Genomic DNA, 20,691 nt, shown 5'->3' on the forward strand with positions numbered 1-20,691 from the left:
GACTCCCTTTATAAGTGAGCAAACAGTTCCAGGGATTTGACGGAAACAGCCTCCCCTCTAACCTGCCTAGCTAATTCAGTAACTGATCTAAGACATTTCTCTTCGTACTTTAACACGATTTAAGATAAAATCTCTCCTTGCTTTGTTTTTTCTCCATAAAAGCATTGTGATTAGCCGATTGGGGTGATGGGGAAGATGAGGAATGAAGTCTGTGTCATCTCTAGCAGAAACCATTTGAGTAAATAAGAAATGGTGGCCTGTTGCCTTGCTGGAAATTACAACACTCTTGTGCAATTGACCCAAGTTCCTCTTCGTGATGTGTATGTCTTCACAGTGTGGTCATCAGAGAGGCCAGGCTGCCTCAAGCAGTGGAAAGTCTTAATCGCAGTTGTAAAGGAAATGCCTCGTTTCAGAATATCTGGGGGCTTTATGTCCCCTGTAGACCAAGTAAATTTAGAAATTTGCAAGGCAATCTTTTACAGTTTTTATTGACCAGCCCAGAGGTTACCAGTGGTAGTGCTGCTTGCAGAAGTAATGCACCATTGCCTTCGAGCAGAAGCTGATAGTGGTGGCAGGTTCTGGGTTCAAATGTGACCTCAGACACTTCCTGGCTATTTGTCATCCTAGGAAAATCACTTAGCCCCAGTGGCCTAGCTCTTGCTACTCTTCTTTCTTAGAAGTAATGTTAAGACAGAGGTTAAGGGTTTTAAAAAGAAAAATAAGTTGTTAGGAGGAAGGATATGATGAGCCGATATAGGCCATTCTAATAAGTTCTATGCTATCTGGATGCTATGTATCTTGGTAAGAGGTCACTGGTATAGGAGTTATTTCTCTAAATTAACGTAGATTTGTCCAGCAGTAGTGACTTTATATCTAACATTATAAAAAAGCAGCATGCCTTCTTCCTATCTAAGAAATGGAATAGAGAATCAAGATCTGAATGTCCCATTTCTGAGATTGCCACTAATTTTCTGAGATATAAGGAAAGTCATTTCATTGGAATCACTTTTTAAATAGCCTCATGTAGGCTTCCTTTTTTTTTTGGTCTGTTTGAGATTTCTTTCATCATTTGTAAAATAAGTTTTTTAGAAAAATGTATTAGACTTTTTTAATGAGTAAGAATATTAAAAGTAGTTTGAAAAAATGTTATCAACATGAAGAGCATTCATTAAGATTGCTTAAGATCTTTGGGAATTCTGCTTAGAAGAGTCTGATTTGATTTCTGTTATGCATCATTTAAAAATAATGTTAGTATGTAACCACATATATAGTACTCAAACTTGGTATGTTAAATTGATTAGTCCTTAATATATTTCTTGGTAGTTAACAAAAATTGACAAAAAATGTAAAAAGAATGAGATTTCAAAGAGGCAAGTAGCACTCTGAACAGGAAGTATAACAGGAAGAAGACCTAATTACAGCTTCTGTTTTCTGCGATCTTTTAGAAAAAGTGCTACATTCAATTTCCTCCAAACTTAATTTTACTTGACTCACAATACTGAAAAGCCAATAACATTTATTTCTGGTTTTTAAACCTGTAGAAATCTTTGCATTTACCCAGGATTCTCTTTCAGCAAGTTAATTTTTCTCTTCTACTGATGATAGAGAGATAAAAATTCTGAAAAGATTTTTAGTTGAGATTAAGCAAGATATCTGGGAGTAGAGGATTGCAGTCCAGCTCTGTCATTGAAATACTAGGTAATTTTAGGGCAAGTCACTCATCTCTTCTCATATGCCTTCTTAAAGAGGAATGAATGTGGGTAAGGATAGTAACAACTTGTCATTCTAATGGATGAGGATTTGAAAAATGCTGCAGTAGAATCAGTCTGTTGGCACTAGAAGCAGCCTTAGACATCATTTAGTCCAATCTCTTCATCTTCAGAGAAAGAAATTGAGTTCAGAAACATAAAATCTAGGGCTAGAACCCAGATCTCTTAGCTGCTGTGCTCAGTACTACACAATGCATCTTACTAAACCAATGTTTAATGTAGTCATTAATGTACTTATTCATTCTCTTATTTATGTTCACATTGTGACAGAATTGCACATCACAGTCAAATGGAAGAAGTTTTAAATTTTAAGTAGTATAATTCATAATTATGACCATTTGTGGTTTTGAAAAATTACTTTCCTCCACTATCATCTTAGTGGAATTTTGTCCATCTCTCTTCAAATACTCTGAATTGTTTACTTTTTTTAAAAAATTTTCAAAATATGGAAGTTTGGCAGATGAAAAAGGAAGTCATCATATAAAAAGTTTAAAAAATAAGTTACCCTTTCCCCAGAGCTAGATGATTCACCAGGAGGGTTCCTAAAGAAATCATTGGTTTTATAAAATGAAATACTTGATTTCAGTTGGTTGTTTTTTTTTAATAAGCAGGAGCACAGTAATGTTTTTAAAAACCAGATTCAGTTCTTTCCAAGCGTGGGAGATGTTCAGGAGAATTAGTTTTGTTTCATTTCCCATATCATTTTTAAAAGTTGTTACAAGCAGCATCCAAATAGTTAAGATTGTCTTCAAGGAAACAGACTCTTATCTGCCCTCCCTCTGTCTCTTTCTCAACCAGTCTCTGGCTTCCTCTTATACTTTTTCTAATGGTAGCTTAAAGCTGATCTGCTCCGTCTTGTAGGCATGAGCTCCTCCTTCTCAGGGGGCAGATTTCCTGTTCTTAAGGGAGAATTATGTCGGTAAAATGGGGTCGGTTTCATGAAGTCCCTCTCATAACAGTGAGATTTATAGGACCAAAACATGGGGAGGTAAGAGCCTGACTTTTTTTATAACACAAAAAAACCTAATAACAAGTGCATAAAGAGAAGAAATGGAGCTTAGGTTTTCTGATTCTTAGAAGAAAACTAGCCTTTTTTTTTTTTTGGTAGTGTTGTAAAGAATAGAAATTAATTTTCAGTTTGAACAGCACTGTAGTGTTGCAAGAATGCAAACAGCTAGTTACTATTGTAAATGTCTTATAACTTTTAATTGTAAATACACTCTAACCTTCAAGAACTGGATGTATAGGGCTGCTTTTTTGTTTCAACATTTGCATATGGCAAAACATTAAAAAGTAAAATTGAAAGAAATGAGGGAAATTCTATAAAGTAGCACCATTTAAAAAGTTGTTGATTTTTATTAGGTTTATATATATAATAAGAATTGCCGCCCCCCCCCCCCAGCAGTTTCCTGTTTTGTTACTGAAGTTTATTTTTTTAATTCACATTCATCCTTATTTGTAGTTTTGTTAGTATCACTATGCCCCTTGAATTTCCATAATTCCTAATAATTAGCAAAGACATTTATCTAAACTTGACAGTCTTCCTCCAGTTTTCTAGTGTTTAAATATGTTGTTTTTAATATCCATTTTCAGCAAAATACCCCACACCACCACCTAAGTATAGTAGGTAGTATTTATGATCTCCATAATACTGGTTCATATTAATTCCCATATATCTGCCTACCTGATTCATCCAAGTCCCTCAAGTTTTGTTGTAATCTTAGAAATGTGATATATTAAATAAATCATGGATCAGCTAGCTGAGTGTTATTCCTTCTGACAGTATGAATGACTTCATGGTATCAACCTCAGAAGGTTAGAGGTGTATACCATCAGTTTTTGTTTTACTATAATAACCTGTTGAAATTTTATTTTCCATTAATTTCTGATTTCTAATATTCACTAGAAATTTCCTCCTAATTTTGGTGATGTTTGTGAAAACATCTTTGTTCATATACTTTCCAGTATTGAGCTTTTTAGACTTGCATAATTTTATAGTTTTCAGTTTTGAAAAGGCCCACCAACTCTGGGTCATTTAATTGCCTTCTTACTTTTTCCAGGAAAATTCTCGAAGTGTAAAGATCGGAACAAAATACTGTAGGCATAGATTTGTTTTGTGATTTAAGCAAAGGAGAAATATTGTTAATAACTTTCCTGGTGATGACTCACATTTTGCTCTATCTGTATCAATAAAATGATATTAAAAAAAGGAAAGGGGGAAGGACTAAGATCATAAATGAAAAATTTTAAAAAGTCATATGCCACAATTAAAACTTTAAAGACAGCAATATTGAACTTAGTAGTATTCACAAAAACATAATGATGGTTTTTCTTACAATGAAAATGTTTATACTAAATATAACTTTTAATAAAAGCCATATCTCTTTGAGAATTTGGGTCTGGCTTCCAGTGGATTTCTTTTTAGTCTATTGTAATCAGTGTCTAAGAAGTTATTTATGTGAAATAGATCCATATTACATTATTATTATGTCTCTATATTGAAAGGAATTGTGTCTTTATTTTGAACCTCAGTGGAACTCAAGGGATTCTGCAAGTTTTAACTTTTCCAAGTTTAATCTACATAGCATTCTATGTGAAATGTTCAGATACTTCTAAAGTCAAGTTCCATCCAACTTGTAGCTGTGTTCACTGTGAATTAGCTAGCTATGGATTCCTTAAAACAGTTCTATATGCATCTTCAATTTGCCACATTAAAACCAGGGCCTGGCAGTGCCTGCTTTGTCAAGGAATTTGTTCACTTTGTAAATAAAGGGATCAAGAATGGAGACTAACTAAGGTGTAATAAGGCAGCAAATTTGGAGGATAGACACACCAAAATCTTCTGAGACTAGAGAGGCAAGTTCATTCTCCTTGCCCTCTATTTCTTCCTACCACCACAGTTGGAAGTTAAGGACAAGAAAGTTTCCCTTCCCTACTTAGACCCTATTTCCCAAAGGAAGGTAGCCAATCCTCAGTTTAAAGAAAAATTAAAAAGAAAAGCCTAGCTGTTTGTGTAACATCACTAGGTAGGCGATAATCACCTTTGGACATTCTTTTTGTTGTTGTTGAGTCATTTTTCAGTCATGTCTAACTTCATGATCCCGTTTTGAGGTTTTCTTGGCATAGTTTGTCATTTTTTTCTTCACATCATTTTACAGATGAGAAAATTGAGGCAAATAGCGCTAAGTGACTTGCTCAAGGTCATATAGATACTAAGTGTCTAAGGACAGATTTAAACTCATGAAGATGAGCCTTCCTGACTCTAGTCTCAGCACTCTATCCACTGGGCCACTTGTTGCCCTTTAACCCTCCACAAAATACCTTCCAGGCCTCTGATGGTGTATTATCCTAAGGCCTAAGAAAAGGCCACTTGCTATACAACTAATAGTTCTTTACTTTGGCAGGAGAAGGAGAAGGACAAAGACAAGATTAAGGAGAAAGATAAAGATTCCAAAGAGAAGGAGAAGGACAAGAAGACATTGAATGGACATACATTTGGTTCCATCCCTGTTGTGGGCCCAATCAATTGCAGCCAGTGTATGAAAGCCTTCACCAACAAAGATGCCTACACATGCGCAAGTAAGCAGCATTCTTCTCTTTCTGAAATAACCCTTCAAGAGGGAGATCCCCTGGGGAGGAAGGTTTATTGGAGGTGACCTCTTTTGGTTTCTTATCTGTTTAGAAGTTATGTAAAAGAAGTCTCAGTATTTTTTGTGCTTTATTTTCTTAGATGCAGCTGTGTATTCTAATTGTTTCTTCAGTAACTTTAAAAGCAAAACTACACATCATTTCCTACCAGTTGACCACTAGTTAATAGTAACTTCCAGGTTCTCTACTTTGTTAATTCTGATATTACCTTCTCTAGCATGTATACACCTCATTGACCTCCTGTTGTGTATTAAAACCTATCTCTAAGCTAATATTGACTGCTAAGAGTGATTTTAAAGATATTATATCTTCTTTACTACCTCTGACAAACACATTACCAGAGGAAAGAAAGAGACTTCACTTGCTAGCTGGAACAAAAATAATTGGGTTTTATTTTAGAGTTCAGATTTCTAGTGAGAAATGTCTAGTATTTACCTTTTGCTATCTTTTGATATGATCGTGTACTAATACTGGTTTTGAAAACTAAGTTAGTTTTCCATGAAAAGCAATGGATGGAGACATTTATTCTTTGGTAGGGAGATGCTATAGTATGGGATCGAAAATAGAATTGCAGCATCTATGCCAAGGTGGTTTTCTGGAACATTGGATCTTTGGAAACTTATGTTCAGCCATTTCTCTTAATGAGCCTTTATTTTTGGCCACATAAAGTAGGAAGGCAAATAATTGAAACTTTTATTTTTACTAAGGACTAAAATTGTAGCCATCTATGCTAGTGGGCTTTGAGTGGCTACCAGCAAATCATATATACCTTTAAATTTAGCCACTAATAAATGAAGGCTCAAGCAGCTGAAGGTGCATGCATGTTGAGATGCCACTTACTGGTGCTGGGAACTGTAAGGGATACCAAGAAGCATGATTCAGGGACAGTGGACCTCGCCCAGTGATCTGAGACTGGTTTTCGGTGTGTGGTCCATTGGTGATTTTGATAGAATGGGATCTAATTCATTAACACAAGCCTAAATATGCCCTGATAGCTGAGATTAAAAGCAGTTAGGATTGGAATAAAATAGAAAGCAAGAGGCCATTTTTTCCCAAATGATGATAGCACTAGAAGCTCAAGAGTTAGCAAGAAAGCAGTACTGAGAAGAGTTAACATGCTGATGTTGTTCTTAGCATGACCACTCTTCTTGTTTACATCCAGGGAGGAAAGATGTGTGGCAAGCCTCTTTCAAGATAACCTTAGTCTTGGTTTTTTCTTCCATCTCTTCCCTTTGCACTTATCCCTCTTGGCTTCTTTTATACTGTGAGACACAATTTAAGTGACTGAAAGAAGCGGTAGTTAAGTGGTATATAGCAAGTTAGGACCCTGGAAGAATGTAATCTTTGACTCAGAAAGAAAGAGTCCATGTTCAGAAGAAACATTTTATTTATAGAGATAAATAATGTGCTTGATTATGATTTCACAGTCCTTACTTCAGATTTCTTAAAATGTTGATGTGGTATCCTGGAAAGAAATTTACATTTGAAATGTGAATGCCTTAAAGTTCTCATCTGGACACAGACTTGTAGAGGGTTACAGCTGAAAAAGACCTTGAGAATCATCTCATCCAATGCCATCATTATGACCTTGGGCAAGTCACTTCTCTTGTCTTATTTTATAGGAAAATAATTGTACTACCTACCTCACTGGACAGTTGTTATCATCAAATGAGTCTTGTATGTAAAGCACTTGTCAGATAAAATCCCTAGTTATTTAGTTAAAAGAAAACAGATGGGCGTTACTTTGGATGTATATGTCATTTCTAAGCAGAAAAATAAGAGGATTATGCTCTACCTGCTAAAATACTAGGCATTAGTCTAGATCAGGTTAGCTCAAAATATTGAAACAATACTAAGCAAATCTCTGCTAAGTGGTCAGTCAGATATAAGAATGGTGAACTCTTTGGACCACTATTATTTAGCCCTTTGTTTTCTCTCCCAGGCTTCAGGTCATTTCACTGTTTCTCAGAAAGTTAAACTTCTGTTGGACTCTTCCAGCCCATATGCTTTGATTTTATTTATTTATTATTTTTTAAGCCCTTAACTTCTGTATATTGGCTCCTAGGTGGAAGAGTGGTAAGGGTAGGCAACGGGGGTCAAGCGACTTGTCCAGGGTCACACAGTTGGGAAGTGTCTGAGGCCGGATTTGAACCTAGGACCTCCCATCTCTAGGCCTGGCTCTCAATCCACTGAGCTACCCAGCTGCTCCCAACCCATATACTTTGAATAAAGACAATTTAATTAAATAGAAACCCAAAAAATAGTGAGAGTCTAGAGGATATACTATAATGTCTTTCTGAGATTTCCAAACTTTTTTGAATGTAAGCATCCTAAATCTATATTTTTCATTGGCATCTCATCTTATTAAAAACACAAATAGAAATTTCAGACTCTTCAGTCCCAAAGGGAAGCATGACTTAAGCTTTATGCCCAAAGATGCCTCAGTTTTCTCTGGTGCAAAATGAGTGGATTAGATTAAATGCCTTTCAGCTGTTTCTGATCTTTTTGCTAGGTTTATTATATTCTCTTCATAGCAAGGGGTAGCAGAGTTCTCAGAGGAGAATCCATAATATCCCATGTAGATTTTCATGACATTCAAGGATGCCAGAGCACCTTCTTGAGGAGCTACTGGTGTAGGTAATATAATGCTTATCTTAATAATAATGTGCATTCATGTAAACTAATTCATTTTCACTTTTATTTTCCTTATGGCAACCCTATCAGGTAGTGTAACCATTACAATATCTTGAGTTCATGCCTTATAAAGATTGCTTAAGGAAATGGAGCTATTTATCCTGTAAAAAAAGACTTGACTTCAGAGGGACCTGATAAGCACCTTCAGTTATATGAAAACACGTTTCTTCCACTTGTTACCAGAGGACAGAATTAGAGCAATGAATGAAGGTCATAAAAAGAAAAATTTAGGTTTTTATGTGAATTAAAACTTATTGTAGCCATTAGAGCTGTCCCCATAGTATCTGCCTCAGGCACTAGTCTTTTATCTCTGTGTGGAGATCTTGAAGCAAAAGTTGAATGAGCACTGTTTGAGCATGTTGTAAAGCAAATTCTTTTTCAGGAATAAGTAAGTTTAGATGGTTCTTGAAGTCTTTCCAACTCTGAAATTCTGTTGTTCCCATTTTATAGACGTGGGCTTAGAGAAATTTTGTGATGGAGCAAGGATAAATGGCTAGAAAAGTAGCAGAGCCAAAACTTAAACCAAGGTCTATTGACACCAAGGCTCATGCTCTTTCTTCTATACTAGTCTTCGCCCCTTCGGTTTCTTAAGAAGTCTTTCCAGCTTTGAATCCTATGATCCTATGGCAGGGATAAAACTGGGCAGATTGTATTTTAAAGGCTTTAATCGTAAAAAGATGATTTTGCAATGCCCTATCTTTTGTGACAACTTTAATGGCATACTGCTATTGATCAGCTGTATTTTTTCTAATAAGTGTTTTTAATGGCTATTTTTATATGACCCTACCAGTCATAAATGCATATGTGTGCAACTTTCATGATAAATGATCTAAGAGAATTCTAAGATTCAATAATTCCTCTGGAAGCAAGCAATTTTATGAATAATGTCTTATTACCAGCTGTATCTCTTTAACTTAGCATACACAAGCCAGTGGTTCTCTGGCTTATAGCTTATGCTAAACAGTTTAATATAGATAAAAAATATAGTTCATATCACTTACCCTGTTTTAGAAGAGAAAGGAAGTGGAGGGCAGGATGTTGAAATTGAAACTAAAAGACATCAGACAAGTCAAAAGGTGGCATTTTAACTGGTCTGGTGAATCTCTGTGTTAACTTACCTATAGTTCACAAAATAAAGCATAGTTATCCATGGGAGTACAGTCCTTGTACTTGACTCAAAGTCACTCAAGACTCCATAGAGATGATAATAAGAGTATTTTTTGTGGTATTACACATTGAATGACCATTTGTAATGTGCTTGTTGTAAGGGGGAAAAGGGGGGGAGTGGGTGAAGTCAAGACATGAGAAGAAAGAAATAATAACAGTAATATTCCCAAAGGTACAGAAGTAATTGGCCTGATTCTCTCTTGCTTTCTGAAGAACTGAGCCAACAGTGAGTTTATTTGTATGGAACAGTCTATTTTATCCTGACAGGAAGTGTAAAATGTGAATAATTATGGGTCATTCACTGCATCTCACCTTCCCTCATTACCTTCCTTGTGCTCAAAATCTTCCCAAGATTCTCAAGAAACTAATTTCCCTTCAATTATCCATTTACCTCCTGGGGAAACTGGTTCTTATGGATTTAAAAATGATTTCTCTTTTGAATTAACACAGCCCCATTTTATGAATATCTGGGGCCTATTGTCAAATTCACGCGTTGAATTCTTGTCTGATTGAGAGAAACTATTATGATGCATGTGGCATTTCTTTTCCCAAAGATTTCAACTACTTTTAAGTGAATGTAAGTTCTTAGAAAAGCAATAGGGATTTTTTTTTAATGAAAAATAATTTCTTGTTTAATTTTGATGTTAGACCATATTGAGACTCTACTTAGTTTGCATGGGAATGGTTGTAATCACAGAAACTTTGAATAAAAATGAACCAAGTGACAACCAGAATCTATTATTAAATGGATGGCTAATGAACATCTTAAAAACAAAGGCATTTATCACAGAAAGTAGGCATGGCTTTTCAAGGACAGCTTTAGAAAGATTGAATTTATTTCTTTTGTAGATGAGGTTGCTTAGCTGATACATCAAGTACTACCATACCTATAGTTTACCCGGATCTTAGCTACACGTTAGATAAAATCTCTCATGCTCTTGTGTGACACTGGAACTTAGACTCAGCTAAGTTGGGTTTGAATACCAATTTACCACTGTGTGACCTTAGGCAAGTCACTTAACCTTCTCAGAACCTCAGTTTCTTCATCCATAAAATGAGGGTCTTGGAATAGACATGACTTCTGAGGTAACTTCTAGTTATAAATCCTTGATCTCGTCATCATTTGGACAAGACGGAGAGAAGTGTGCTAAACAATGGTAGAGTTGTGTGAATTTGAAACTACTTGAATGGCTGTATTCAAAGAGTAGTTATTAATCATTCAGTGTCAACTTGAAAGGAAATTGGAACGCTCCAGGGATCTGAGCTTAGCTCTAGACTGCGTCACATTTTCCTCTAGACTGCATCACATTTTATCAGTGATTTGGAGGAAAACAAAGAGGGTATCTTATTAATTTTATGGATAACACAAATGAGAAGTATTTTAACACTAGATGACAGTCCAGAATCATACCAATAGAAAGGTGAGTTGATTCTAAAAAGAAATTTAATAGTTCAATATCAGTATAGTCTAAAAAAAATTTAGCCTCACAAATAAGAGATGGAACATAGTTTTTAAAAGACAGTTCATTTAAAAAAAGTTGGGGAATTTTAATTCACTTCAAGTTTAATATGAGTCAATAGTATGATAAATAGTAACCAGGAAAATGAAATGCTCCCTTGGACTATATTAAGCGACTCATAGCTTACAGAAATAAAGAAGTGAAAGTCCTGCTGTGCTTTTCCCTGGCCAATCCACTTTTGGGTTAGTGTATTAATAAGGTGAGATTTCCAGAGGAGGATAACCAGCCATGTCATATGAGGATTAGTAGAAGGAATTGATGGTGTTAAACCCTGAAAAGGGAAGATTGAGGAAGAGCACATGATACCTATCTTCAGCTATTTGAAGAACCACTAGTATTCAAGAGAAATTTTGTTTGGTTTCAGGAAGATAATCTAGACTGGATACAAGGGAAAACTTACCAACACTTGGTGCTCTCCAGATGTGGATGGAAGATGTTGGTGAAAGAATCACCTGTTGGGTGTTTCACCATCCTATTTGGATGAGGCTTGGACTGCTAGATCGATGAGGGCCTTCCACTGTTGAAACTGTGCTTATGTGAATGTGTATTATATCCACACAAGGGACACATCTTTTTGTTAAGCATCATTAAGAGAGGACCTGCATCCAGGACTTGGGGCCTTCCATTATCTTCTCTAATTAGATCACATCCAACCTCAAGTCATCACCAGGGGAGAGTTGGCTGAAGGAACTGGGGTGTTATCACCTAGGCACCTTTTTTTTTTTTCATTGTAACCAAATGTTACTTTAATAGTTGCTGCTAATTAGAGAATGTAATGCCATGAAAGAATTTTCATTAAAATTTTAAAGTGAAGATATGGGAATTGGACTAGCCTTTCAACATAAAAGCAATAGATGGCTTTATCTTTGATTAGTTTTTCTAGATATAAAGCATACTGCAGTTAAAATCATCTCTCACTATTACACTATAGTCAAGTCGCACATGTGCCTAGTTAATTCAGGGCATTTATTGTACATCTTAACATTTGAATGTTATTTTTTCTTTTTTTCTACATTGTATAGACTTGTATTGCCTAGTTGCCTAGGAAGGATGGAAGAAATATGTTAAGAAGCCACTGTAGACTTGTGTTAGCAAAATCAGTGCTCTCCTAAATAGAATTAATTGCGTTAAGAGGATCTTTCTTTGCTGAAGATATCCAAATGAAATCTGGATAACCAAATGTCACCAATATTATATAGGGAATTCCTATTCAGTTCTGAGTTAGCATAGATGACCTCCAACTTTGATTCACTAATTCAGTAAGTATTTATAAAATGTCTGGAATTTGCAATGTATTCAGTGCTAAGGACAGACCCAAATGAAACAGTCCCAGGCCATAAGGAGTTTTTATATATATGCGCGTATACAATATATATGTATCTGTATGTATATACACACATATTTGGGTGAATGGAGAGAGAGGGAGAGAACACTCACAACCCTAGACATCACTCTAGGATTCATACAGAAAATGGCAGTTGAGCCATGTCTTGAAGGAAAGTAATGATTCTAAAATGTGAGGAAGAGTATGTATGTTGGTGGTGGAGAAGAGAGGAGGATAGCTTGTGCAAAAAAAAGAAACAAGAGAGATGGAACACTGTCTACAGGGAACAGCATGTAGCTTGGTTGTCTTGATTTGAAAATGCATGAGAGGGCATCTTGTGACATCAGACAAGAAAGGTTATGGAACCAGATTGTGGAAGAGCCATAAATGTCAAGCCAAAGAGTTTGTATCTTATTCTAGTGGCCATGGGAAGTCACTGAAGATTCTTAAGGAGAGACTTTACATTTTTACCTGTACTTCAGAAATGTCAAGTTGGCATGTTCTATAGAAAGAGGGAAAGAGATTAGAAGCAGGGAGTCCAATTAAGAAGCTATTGCAGGGGGCAGCTAGGTGCCTCAGAGCATTAAGACCCAGGCCAAGAGACAGGAGGTCCTGGGTTCTGAGCTCTGTGGCCCTGGGAAACTCATTTAACCTCCATTGCCTGACCCTGATCTGTCTTCTGCCTTGGAACCATTACATGCTGTTGAATCTAAGAATTGAGGGCTAGACATGTAGAATTATGAGTCACCTTTCTAAAGATAATAATTATAACACAAGAGAGCTGATGATAGCACTGCAAAAGAGAGGGTGTGTATAGAGAAAGAAGAGAAGAGGACCTCAGGATACAGCCCTTGGGTACATAGCCATAGAAAAGAAAATACCATTCTTTCAACTAAGAAATTAGAATCCAGTACCTGAGAATTTCTCAGTGAAGAACAAAGGAAAGAAAAATATAGTAGTGCATGTTTTAAAAACAGGGCCCTAACATTTTAATCTGGCAAAAGACCTAGAAAGCAGATTTGAAGGAAGAAGCTTTGCTTGGGTCACGACTAATTTTACTTTAGGTTTTGTTGACCTAGGAAAATCAATTTTAAAATTCTACACTGCTGAAAACTTCCCTTGAGTCACATCAGCTGTTTTTTCTCACTGCTCTGAAGCATTGTGCATTTGGAAAACATGATGTGGGCGACAGACCAATGGATTGGCTCCATTCTTTTTTTTTTTTTTTTAAACTCTTCCTGGTGGTTCCTGCATGTCTTGCTTTAGCAGAAGTAAAATGGCCCTCTGGTTACAGATGATTTATTATATGCTGTGCAAACAGCTTCTGCTTACTTTGTTGATCTATTGGTTCTCTAGATTAAAAAATGACTGGCTACAATCTAGAAAATATGAGGAGCTTATGCTTTGGTTGGGTTTTGCTTTTTTTTTTTCCTGGTAAAGGAAAGCAACTCCTTGGAAAGAAAATTCCTGGCATTAGAATTTATTACTTTATCCATCAGAACAAGATATATATAACTGATTTCAAAGAGAGGAAGCTTGTTATTTAGGAAATTAGAACCTAAAAGAAGAGCTTTTCATATTTCTGACCCACATAGTAAAATAAATTTTATTAAAGGAGAACTGTTTGGGTTCTGTTTTAGTATTTATTTCCATATATATCTCAGAAAACTGCTATTCTAGGCACTTTCTCTGAAATGACTTGGACCTTCTTACCTTGTGTTTTACACATTAATTATGCGTGTGGTTGGTGCACTCACTACCAAGACCTTCTTTCTTACCTCAGCATCTCTACTTTATCAAACCAATCTGGACAGTCTTGCTCACTTCCCATAATATTAAAACAATGAATTACAGGAAGCCTTTTAGAGAATATATTTCTGTTGTCTTTGTACTATTTATCCTGGATTGGGTTCATTTTGCTTATTTGGATTTCCTTGGTTATGACAGGAAAAAAAAGGGAAGTTGTATAATTCCATTTTTGTATACTATCCTTGTTCTCCAGAAGTAAGGGAAGCAAAAAGTTATATTTAAAGGTTAGACTCTAATGCGCATATCGGCTAACAGGAAGAATTGTGGCAAGAACTTTTGACCACACCCATTAAAGATAATTGTGATCTAAATGGACACCGGCAGAAATTGACTCCTGAAGGGATGGGAAAATACCTCTCACCTCAGGGTTTCAACTGAAATGTGACTCATGAGAAAACTCTTTCAGATCTTGACCAGTACAGTCCTGTAGTGTTTATCCCACCATATAATTTCTGTGAAACTTAACTGAAGCTTTGGTTTTAGCTATTTTTCTTAATGATAACGGTAATGCATGATTTATAATTAATTCACTAAAGCTTTTTATGACACGAATATTAAAAATTTTGTTGTCTAAGGTACCGTGTATTCTACCTTATAGTTCTTAATGAGGAGAAGGAAAGAAGGGCTGGGCTATTTACTCTGAAGCATAAAGAAGTCCAATGTGGGACCAGCTGGACAAGCTCTGTTCCCATAAACCACACTTTTGAGACACTGTACCAGAGAAGGCCTTTGGAAGACAAAAAGCATATCACTCACTTCTATTAGGAGATCTGAAATAACCACTCAACTTTCCTTTGCTCTCTTTTGAAAAATTGGTGTGGTTGTGGCAGTGAACTTGAAAATGGATTAGACTTGGCTTTAATTCTTCTATTATCGTCTGTCATCTTCCCCCAAAAAAATAGAGCATAGAGTTTCAGCCACATGACCTTGACTGATGTCAGTGAGGTTGATGTTTTTACATCACCCACAAAGAACATCAAAACTGCCCATCAGAGTTAGGCACAGAACAACTTGGTAACAAGTTGAGTGTTTTTCAAGTGGGTGCTTAAATGTCTGAGCAGACTCAATTTGCACCATTTATTTAAATGAAGCTTGTGGTCACAGTATAGCAACAGCCCAGTGAATTTGTTTAAATGACAGCTTTGTGGAGAGTCGTAGTTTTGTTTGAAAATCAACATCTTGAGAAAATTTTAGTTTGTTTAAAATATCTTCATAATGGCCTTCTTACTTTTGTGCCCAAACACTTGCTGTCACAGTTCAGACTTGTCAGGATACTTTATGTCCCTAATCTAGGATTTTGAATGTTGCTAAAACTGTCTGTTAAAGTGATAATTTTCCACCTTACAAAACAGCTTTGCCAGAGAGATGGAAGCAGAGCATTGGAAATAGCTTTAAAAGAAAGTACATGCAGTCCTTAGACTAGACTCTGATTGTGTTCTAAATGTGCATTTATAAGTTTGTTATTTGAAACTTGGAACTTATTATTCTTTAGAAATAATACAAATAGTGGTTACATTCCCAGGCTTGCTCACAAAAGCCTATATAACCCCTAATATAGTTGAGTTATTATTTATAGTGTGAAATAATAGAAAACAACAAAAATGGCCATATCAGTAATTTTAAAAATAGGAAACTAACAAAATCTATAAATTACTTATTTACTTGACTATTAGAATTTGAGGGAAAGGAGATTTACTTAAAAGATTTGAAAAGCTTTTGAAAGGCAAGACTTCTGTGTAGAACATTTAAAGAATTTTAGAAATTGATGGCACTCATTTTTCATGTTGTATTTCCCTTAAAACTAATAATTTATAATCTTAGTTGCCATCTGTGATTGAGATTATTCTATAGAATTAACAGGAATTAATATAGTTGAGATAACAGAGTTAGGGAATAAAACAGAGGATTAATGAGTATTAGAAAAGGTTTATCTGGGGTGAAAAGAACCAAGCTATTGAAGACAAAAGGGAGATAAGCAACATCATTGCATAAGCTCTGTTGGAAGAAAGAAATTATGTTATAGCACAAAACTTTTGGATCATGTAGTTCCCCATTTCAGCCATGTGTACGGCATTGATCTACCCAGCTTGCTGTAGGGTTTAGAGAATTTAAAGATTAGAGAGAAAAAGGAGGAAGAGAGAGGTTTGGAGAATGGAAGGAGGAATAATGTACAACCAGCCATCAAATGAGATATTAATTATAATTATTATTTATAAAGAACTTATTACTGTGGTTAGCCTGGAGTAGACAATGTATAAATGCTTATTTTTTTCCTTTCCCAATCATTTGGACAAACAAGATATTCACAAGATGGTTGTTCTTACTTTAGGGCAGTGATGATGGACCTTTTAGAGACTGAGTGCCCAAACCACAACCCTCACTTGGCATGTTAGCCACCCCCGTACTCCAGACAGGAGAAGGAGGAAGCGCTTTCATTGACTGCTGGGCAGAGGGGCAAGTGATGAGAGAAATGTTCTCAGGCGGGGAGGGGAGCAGCCCCTTCCAGCACACGTGCCATAGGTTCACCAATATGGCCTTAGAGAATGAGTGCCTGTATCTATTCCATTGTTCACCAAGAAAATGGTCAAAGAGTTGTATTGGAGTAGAGTATGTTACTAAGCAGAGTTCATCCTGGAGCTCTTGGATTCCTATCAGTATTTTTGGTCTCTGAAGGAGAAGGCAGCAAAGATAAAGGTATACATACCCATCTGATAGGTTTTGTTTTTAGACCACTAAAGAAGACCATAGGCAGAAAGGTTTGGAGACTTTTGACTTAGCTCTGTCTGCAAAGATAGGAGTTCAAACCACTCGACGCAGGTCCTGTTTCTATCTGTGGGTTATTTCTCTCCTTCCCCTTACATGTTTGCCTCTCAAGTTCAGTCAACTTTGCTTTTAAGGAGGTTATTAGATATTTTCAAAAATGATCTTTAAATTGTTAGATTATAAATACAAGTTACCTCACTAATCCTTTGCCTTGATGGATTATTTTTGGTTTGGTATGGCCACTTTATTATGAAGAAGAGACCCTTGATGTCCCTCAACTGAGGAATGGTGGAACAAATTGTGCTATATGTTGGTGATGGAATGCTGTTGTGCTATGAGGAATGATGAACAGGATGATTTCAGAGAGAACCTGAAAGACTTTCATGGACTGATGCACAATGAAATAAGCAGAATCAGGAAAACATTGTATAGTAACTGCAATGTTGTGTAACAATCAAATGTGTTGAGCTTTGCTTCTAACAACAGCAATACAATGACACAGAACAATTCTGAGGGACTTATGAAAAAAGAATGCTATCCACTCTCCAGAGAAAGAACTGTTTGAGTAGAATGCAAAAAAAAAACAAAAAACCCATATGATTTATCCCTTGTTTATTCCGGGTATATGTTTTGAGGTTTGGGTTTTATGAGATCAGTCACCAAAAAGAATAATATGGAACTATGTTTTATGTGATAATACATGGATAACCCAGATTGAATTGCTCTGGGAGTGGGTAGGGAAGAAGGGAGGGAGACAATTTGGATCATATAACTTCAGAAAATTTACATGGAAATTTGTTATAAAAAAAAAAGAAAGAAAGAGACACTTTGTGACCCATTAGTAATAGTAATTGCAGATTTCCACTAAAGATATTTATGTAATTCTATAGCAGTTGCTTCTGTTGAGTTAGGGTGGAGGGTGGAGAGATGTTTTGATAGGGCCTTCAGGCTTATACAATAATGTGATGAGTTACAATGAAATAGTAATATGAAATAGAATAGAATAGAATGTGTGCCTCAGTTCTTCATCTATACAGTGAAGAAATTTGAGTAGATGACCTCTTATGTCTCTTTATCTAGTTCCCATAGTATCTGTAATTCATCTGTGATCCTGTAATTTTAAAAAGAATTTTTGCTCAGATTTTGGTCTATGAGGTAGTGATTCTGCATCTGAGTAGACCCTGAAAGACTGAGAGGAAGCAAGATGCCCTCCAAAAGTATCTTTTCCTCCAGCCCTTCTGTACCAACCCTCTTTATAGGGAGTAGTATTGAAAAGTATAGGGATTTATGATGAATTATGTGTGGCTACTGACGGATAGGCATTCTCAGCCCAAGCCCCATCAGACTGGGCACTTAATGGATACTGAGTCTACCATATTCCCTGAAGAATGGTGGTGTTAACAAAAATAATGGGGGCCACTAATCCATATAGCAGTGTCCCAATGGGTCACATGTTAATTTTGTTTTTAAATATAATATCTATGTTTTACTCTTTTTTTATTTTGTTAAATATTTCCCAAGTATATATTATTCTGGTTGGGACTGTACTAAGAGTGTTGTAGTCTGCATGTTGCTTTAAGAATAGCAATTTATTGCAGTGTTTATCCAGATAATGTAAAAGGAAGTTAAAAACTCACTTTAAATATGCATTGTGCATACCAGTTCAGTGAGGTTGCTTGAAAATTTTACTTTCTGACAGAATTGATTATTTTAGTGAAAACCCAGTCAAAAAAAAAAAAAGGTTGTGGGTAGAATCATAGAATTTTTTTTTTAAACCCTTGTACTTCGGTGTATTGTCTCATAGGTGGAAGAGTGGTAAGGGTGGGCAATGGGGGTCAAGTGACTTGCCCAGGGTCACACAGCTGGGAAGTGGCTGAGGCCGGGTTTGAACCTAGGACCTCCCGTCTCTAGGCCTGACTCTCACTCCACTGAGTTATCCAGATGCCCCTAGAATCATAGAATTTTAAAGGTGAAAGGGATCTCCAAGAGTATCTAATCAAACTTTTCATTTTCAAATGATAAAACTGAAGTCCAAAGAGTATGATTTACCAGTCACAGTTAGTTAATGGAAGAACCATATGTAAATTCAGTTAGTCTGTCCTTTAGTCCTATATCAATATACCACACATTTAGCTGTGTTACAAATATAATTGCAAAAGTAACATCAGGGACAATAAGAAGTCAGATTGTGGGGCTAGAACTTGGCAAACATATTTTGCTCTTCTCCATCTCCTGTGTTCCTGCCCCCAGTAGCTTGCTGAGGTCATTGAACATCTTGTGCGTAATTGGTGAATAAACTTGTTCCTCTGGGATAAATTGGAAATTATTGCTTAATAATAATGTCTGTTCTTGATTTCCTGAATATGTTCCTCTTTTGTGAAGGATGCTTATGGATGAAATCTTTGTCTGTTCTGCCTTTCTACTCTTCTGCCCTTTTGTCATCATGCAGTTGATGACATTATAGCAATAGCAATGCCTGATAATTCCTCCAAGGATCAGAGATGAGTGTTCATGTGTGAAGAGTCTTAAGAAATAAAGTGAGAAATAGAAATAAAATGTTTCCATTGTAAATGGCAGTTTACTAATTTAAAAAAAGCTCTTGGGGCAGCTGGGTAGCTCAGTGGATTGAGAGCCAGGCCTAGAGACCGGAGGTCCTGGGTTCAAATCTGGCCTCAGACACTTCCCAGCTGTGCGATCCTGGGCAAGTCACTTGACCCGCATTGCCTGCTCTTAGCACTCTTCTAACTAGGAGACAATACACAGAAGTTAAGGGTTTAAAATAAAAATAATAAAATAAATAAATAAAGCTCTCATTTTTCTGAGTCCCACTTTCTTGATATCTGGTGGGCTCCTCTCAGGGTCTTTGTTATGAGCCAAGTCATAAGGACACCTAAAGTTTGATTGTTAGGCCCCTGCCACAGTCATGCAAATTAAACAAGATTTTATTCTTTTTTCTTCTTTGTCTGCATCTTCTTTATTTGGGGCTCTCCATTTGATGCCATAGACATCTGAGTTAAGCACAGAATATTTGGCTTTTAGAATTGGACACTTCTCAACTTCTTGCCTGCAATGTTTCAGACTTGTAATCTTTGTTGATCAGGAGTTCCATCTGCTCTGGTTTCTCATAGCTTTGTGACATCATATGACTGATTCCTGGAAGACACAGTGTATCCAAAGGGGATACAGTCTGTAATTACAGTTTGAGGATGTGCTGAAAGCAAAGGACTCTAAAGTGTGGAAAATTTCAGTTAGGAATATATACATAAAAATATATGTGTGCATATATATGTAAGCAGCTTTGTGATGGAAAGCAGTGATCTGTGAACCTGAGCTTTTATTCTTTGTGACCTTGGATTCTGTTTTCATTTTAGGTTGCGGTGCTTTTGTCCACAAAGGCTGTAGAGAAAGTCTGGCTTCTTGTGCAAAGGTCAAAATGAAGGTAAGACATTTCTAACCAAAAGATAGTGCTTGAATAGGTCAAAAAATGTCGATAGAGGAAGATTGTTTGTTTTTTCCTTAGAGGGAGGGGGAATGGGGGATATGATGAGATGACATTTGTTTTTAAATTATTGCCCCAAAAGGTAAATCAGTTCTTCTAATAATTTTTTTATAGAGACAATTATTTTAGTTTTTGAAAAAGAAAAAATATGTTCTTAGGACCATTGCAATTTTAATGTGTTTATTTGTTTTTAACATTTCTGTTTGAAGGATTCAAATAGATTTGTTTTTAGTTTATCTGCTCAGTTTCTATACTCTTGGTTTCCTAACCTCTCAGAAAGGATCTATTAGCAATTAGGTGCTTCAGTTTTTTGAGAGTGTTTTAGGATCCTGTTTGTTTATAATGGAGTCTCTTCTTCCTGAATACAAATTGCTAATTGCCTGGTGGCACCTTAAAATACTAGTACTATGCATGACTTATAAATAAATACATAACAAAAGGCCAATAGAGAAGAAAAAGCATAGGAATTGGACCTGAGATTTGAGAAATCTAGGTGAA

The 20,691-nt window shown here is 36.1% G+C and overlaps 1 protein-coding gene across 1 annotated transcript in view; it reads left to right on the forward strand.

Annotated features, from left to right (window-relative positions):
- AKAP13 (A-kinase anchoring protein 13) overlaps positions 1–20,691 on the forward strand; it is a 114,059-nt gene that overhangs the window by 60,578 nt on the left and 32,790 nt on the right. Inside the window, exons 9-10 of the mRNA XM_044665434.1 lie at positions 5,174–5,348; positions 20,066–20,133. Coding sequence (XP_044521369.1) covers positions 5,174–5,348; positions 20,066–20,133 — 243 coding nt within the window. The remainder of the gene's footprint in view (positions 1–5,173; positions 5,349–20,065; positions 20,134–20,691) is intronic.

This window comes from Gracilinanus agilis, chromosome 2 (assembly GCF_016433145.1).
Source record: "Gracilinanus agilis isolate LMUSP501 chromosome 2, AgileGrace, whole genome shotgun sequence".
Classification (NCBI taxonomy): Eukaryota; Metazoa; Chordata; class Mammalia; order Didelphimorphia; family Didelphidae; genus Gracilinanus; species Gracilinanus agilis.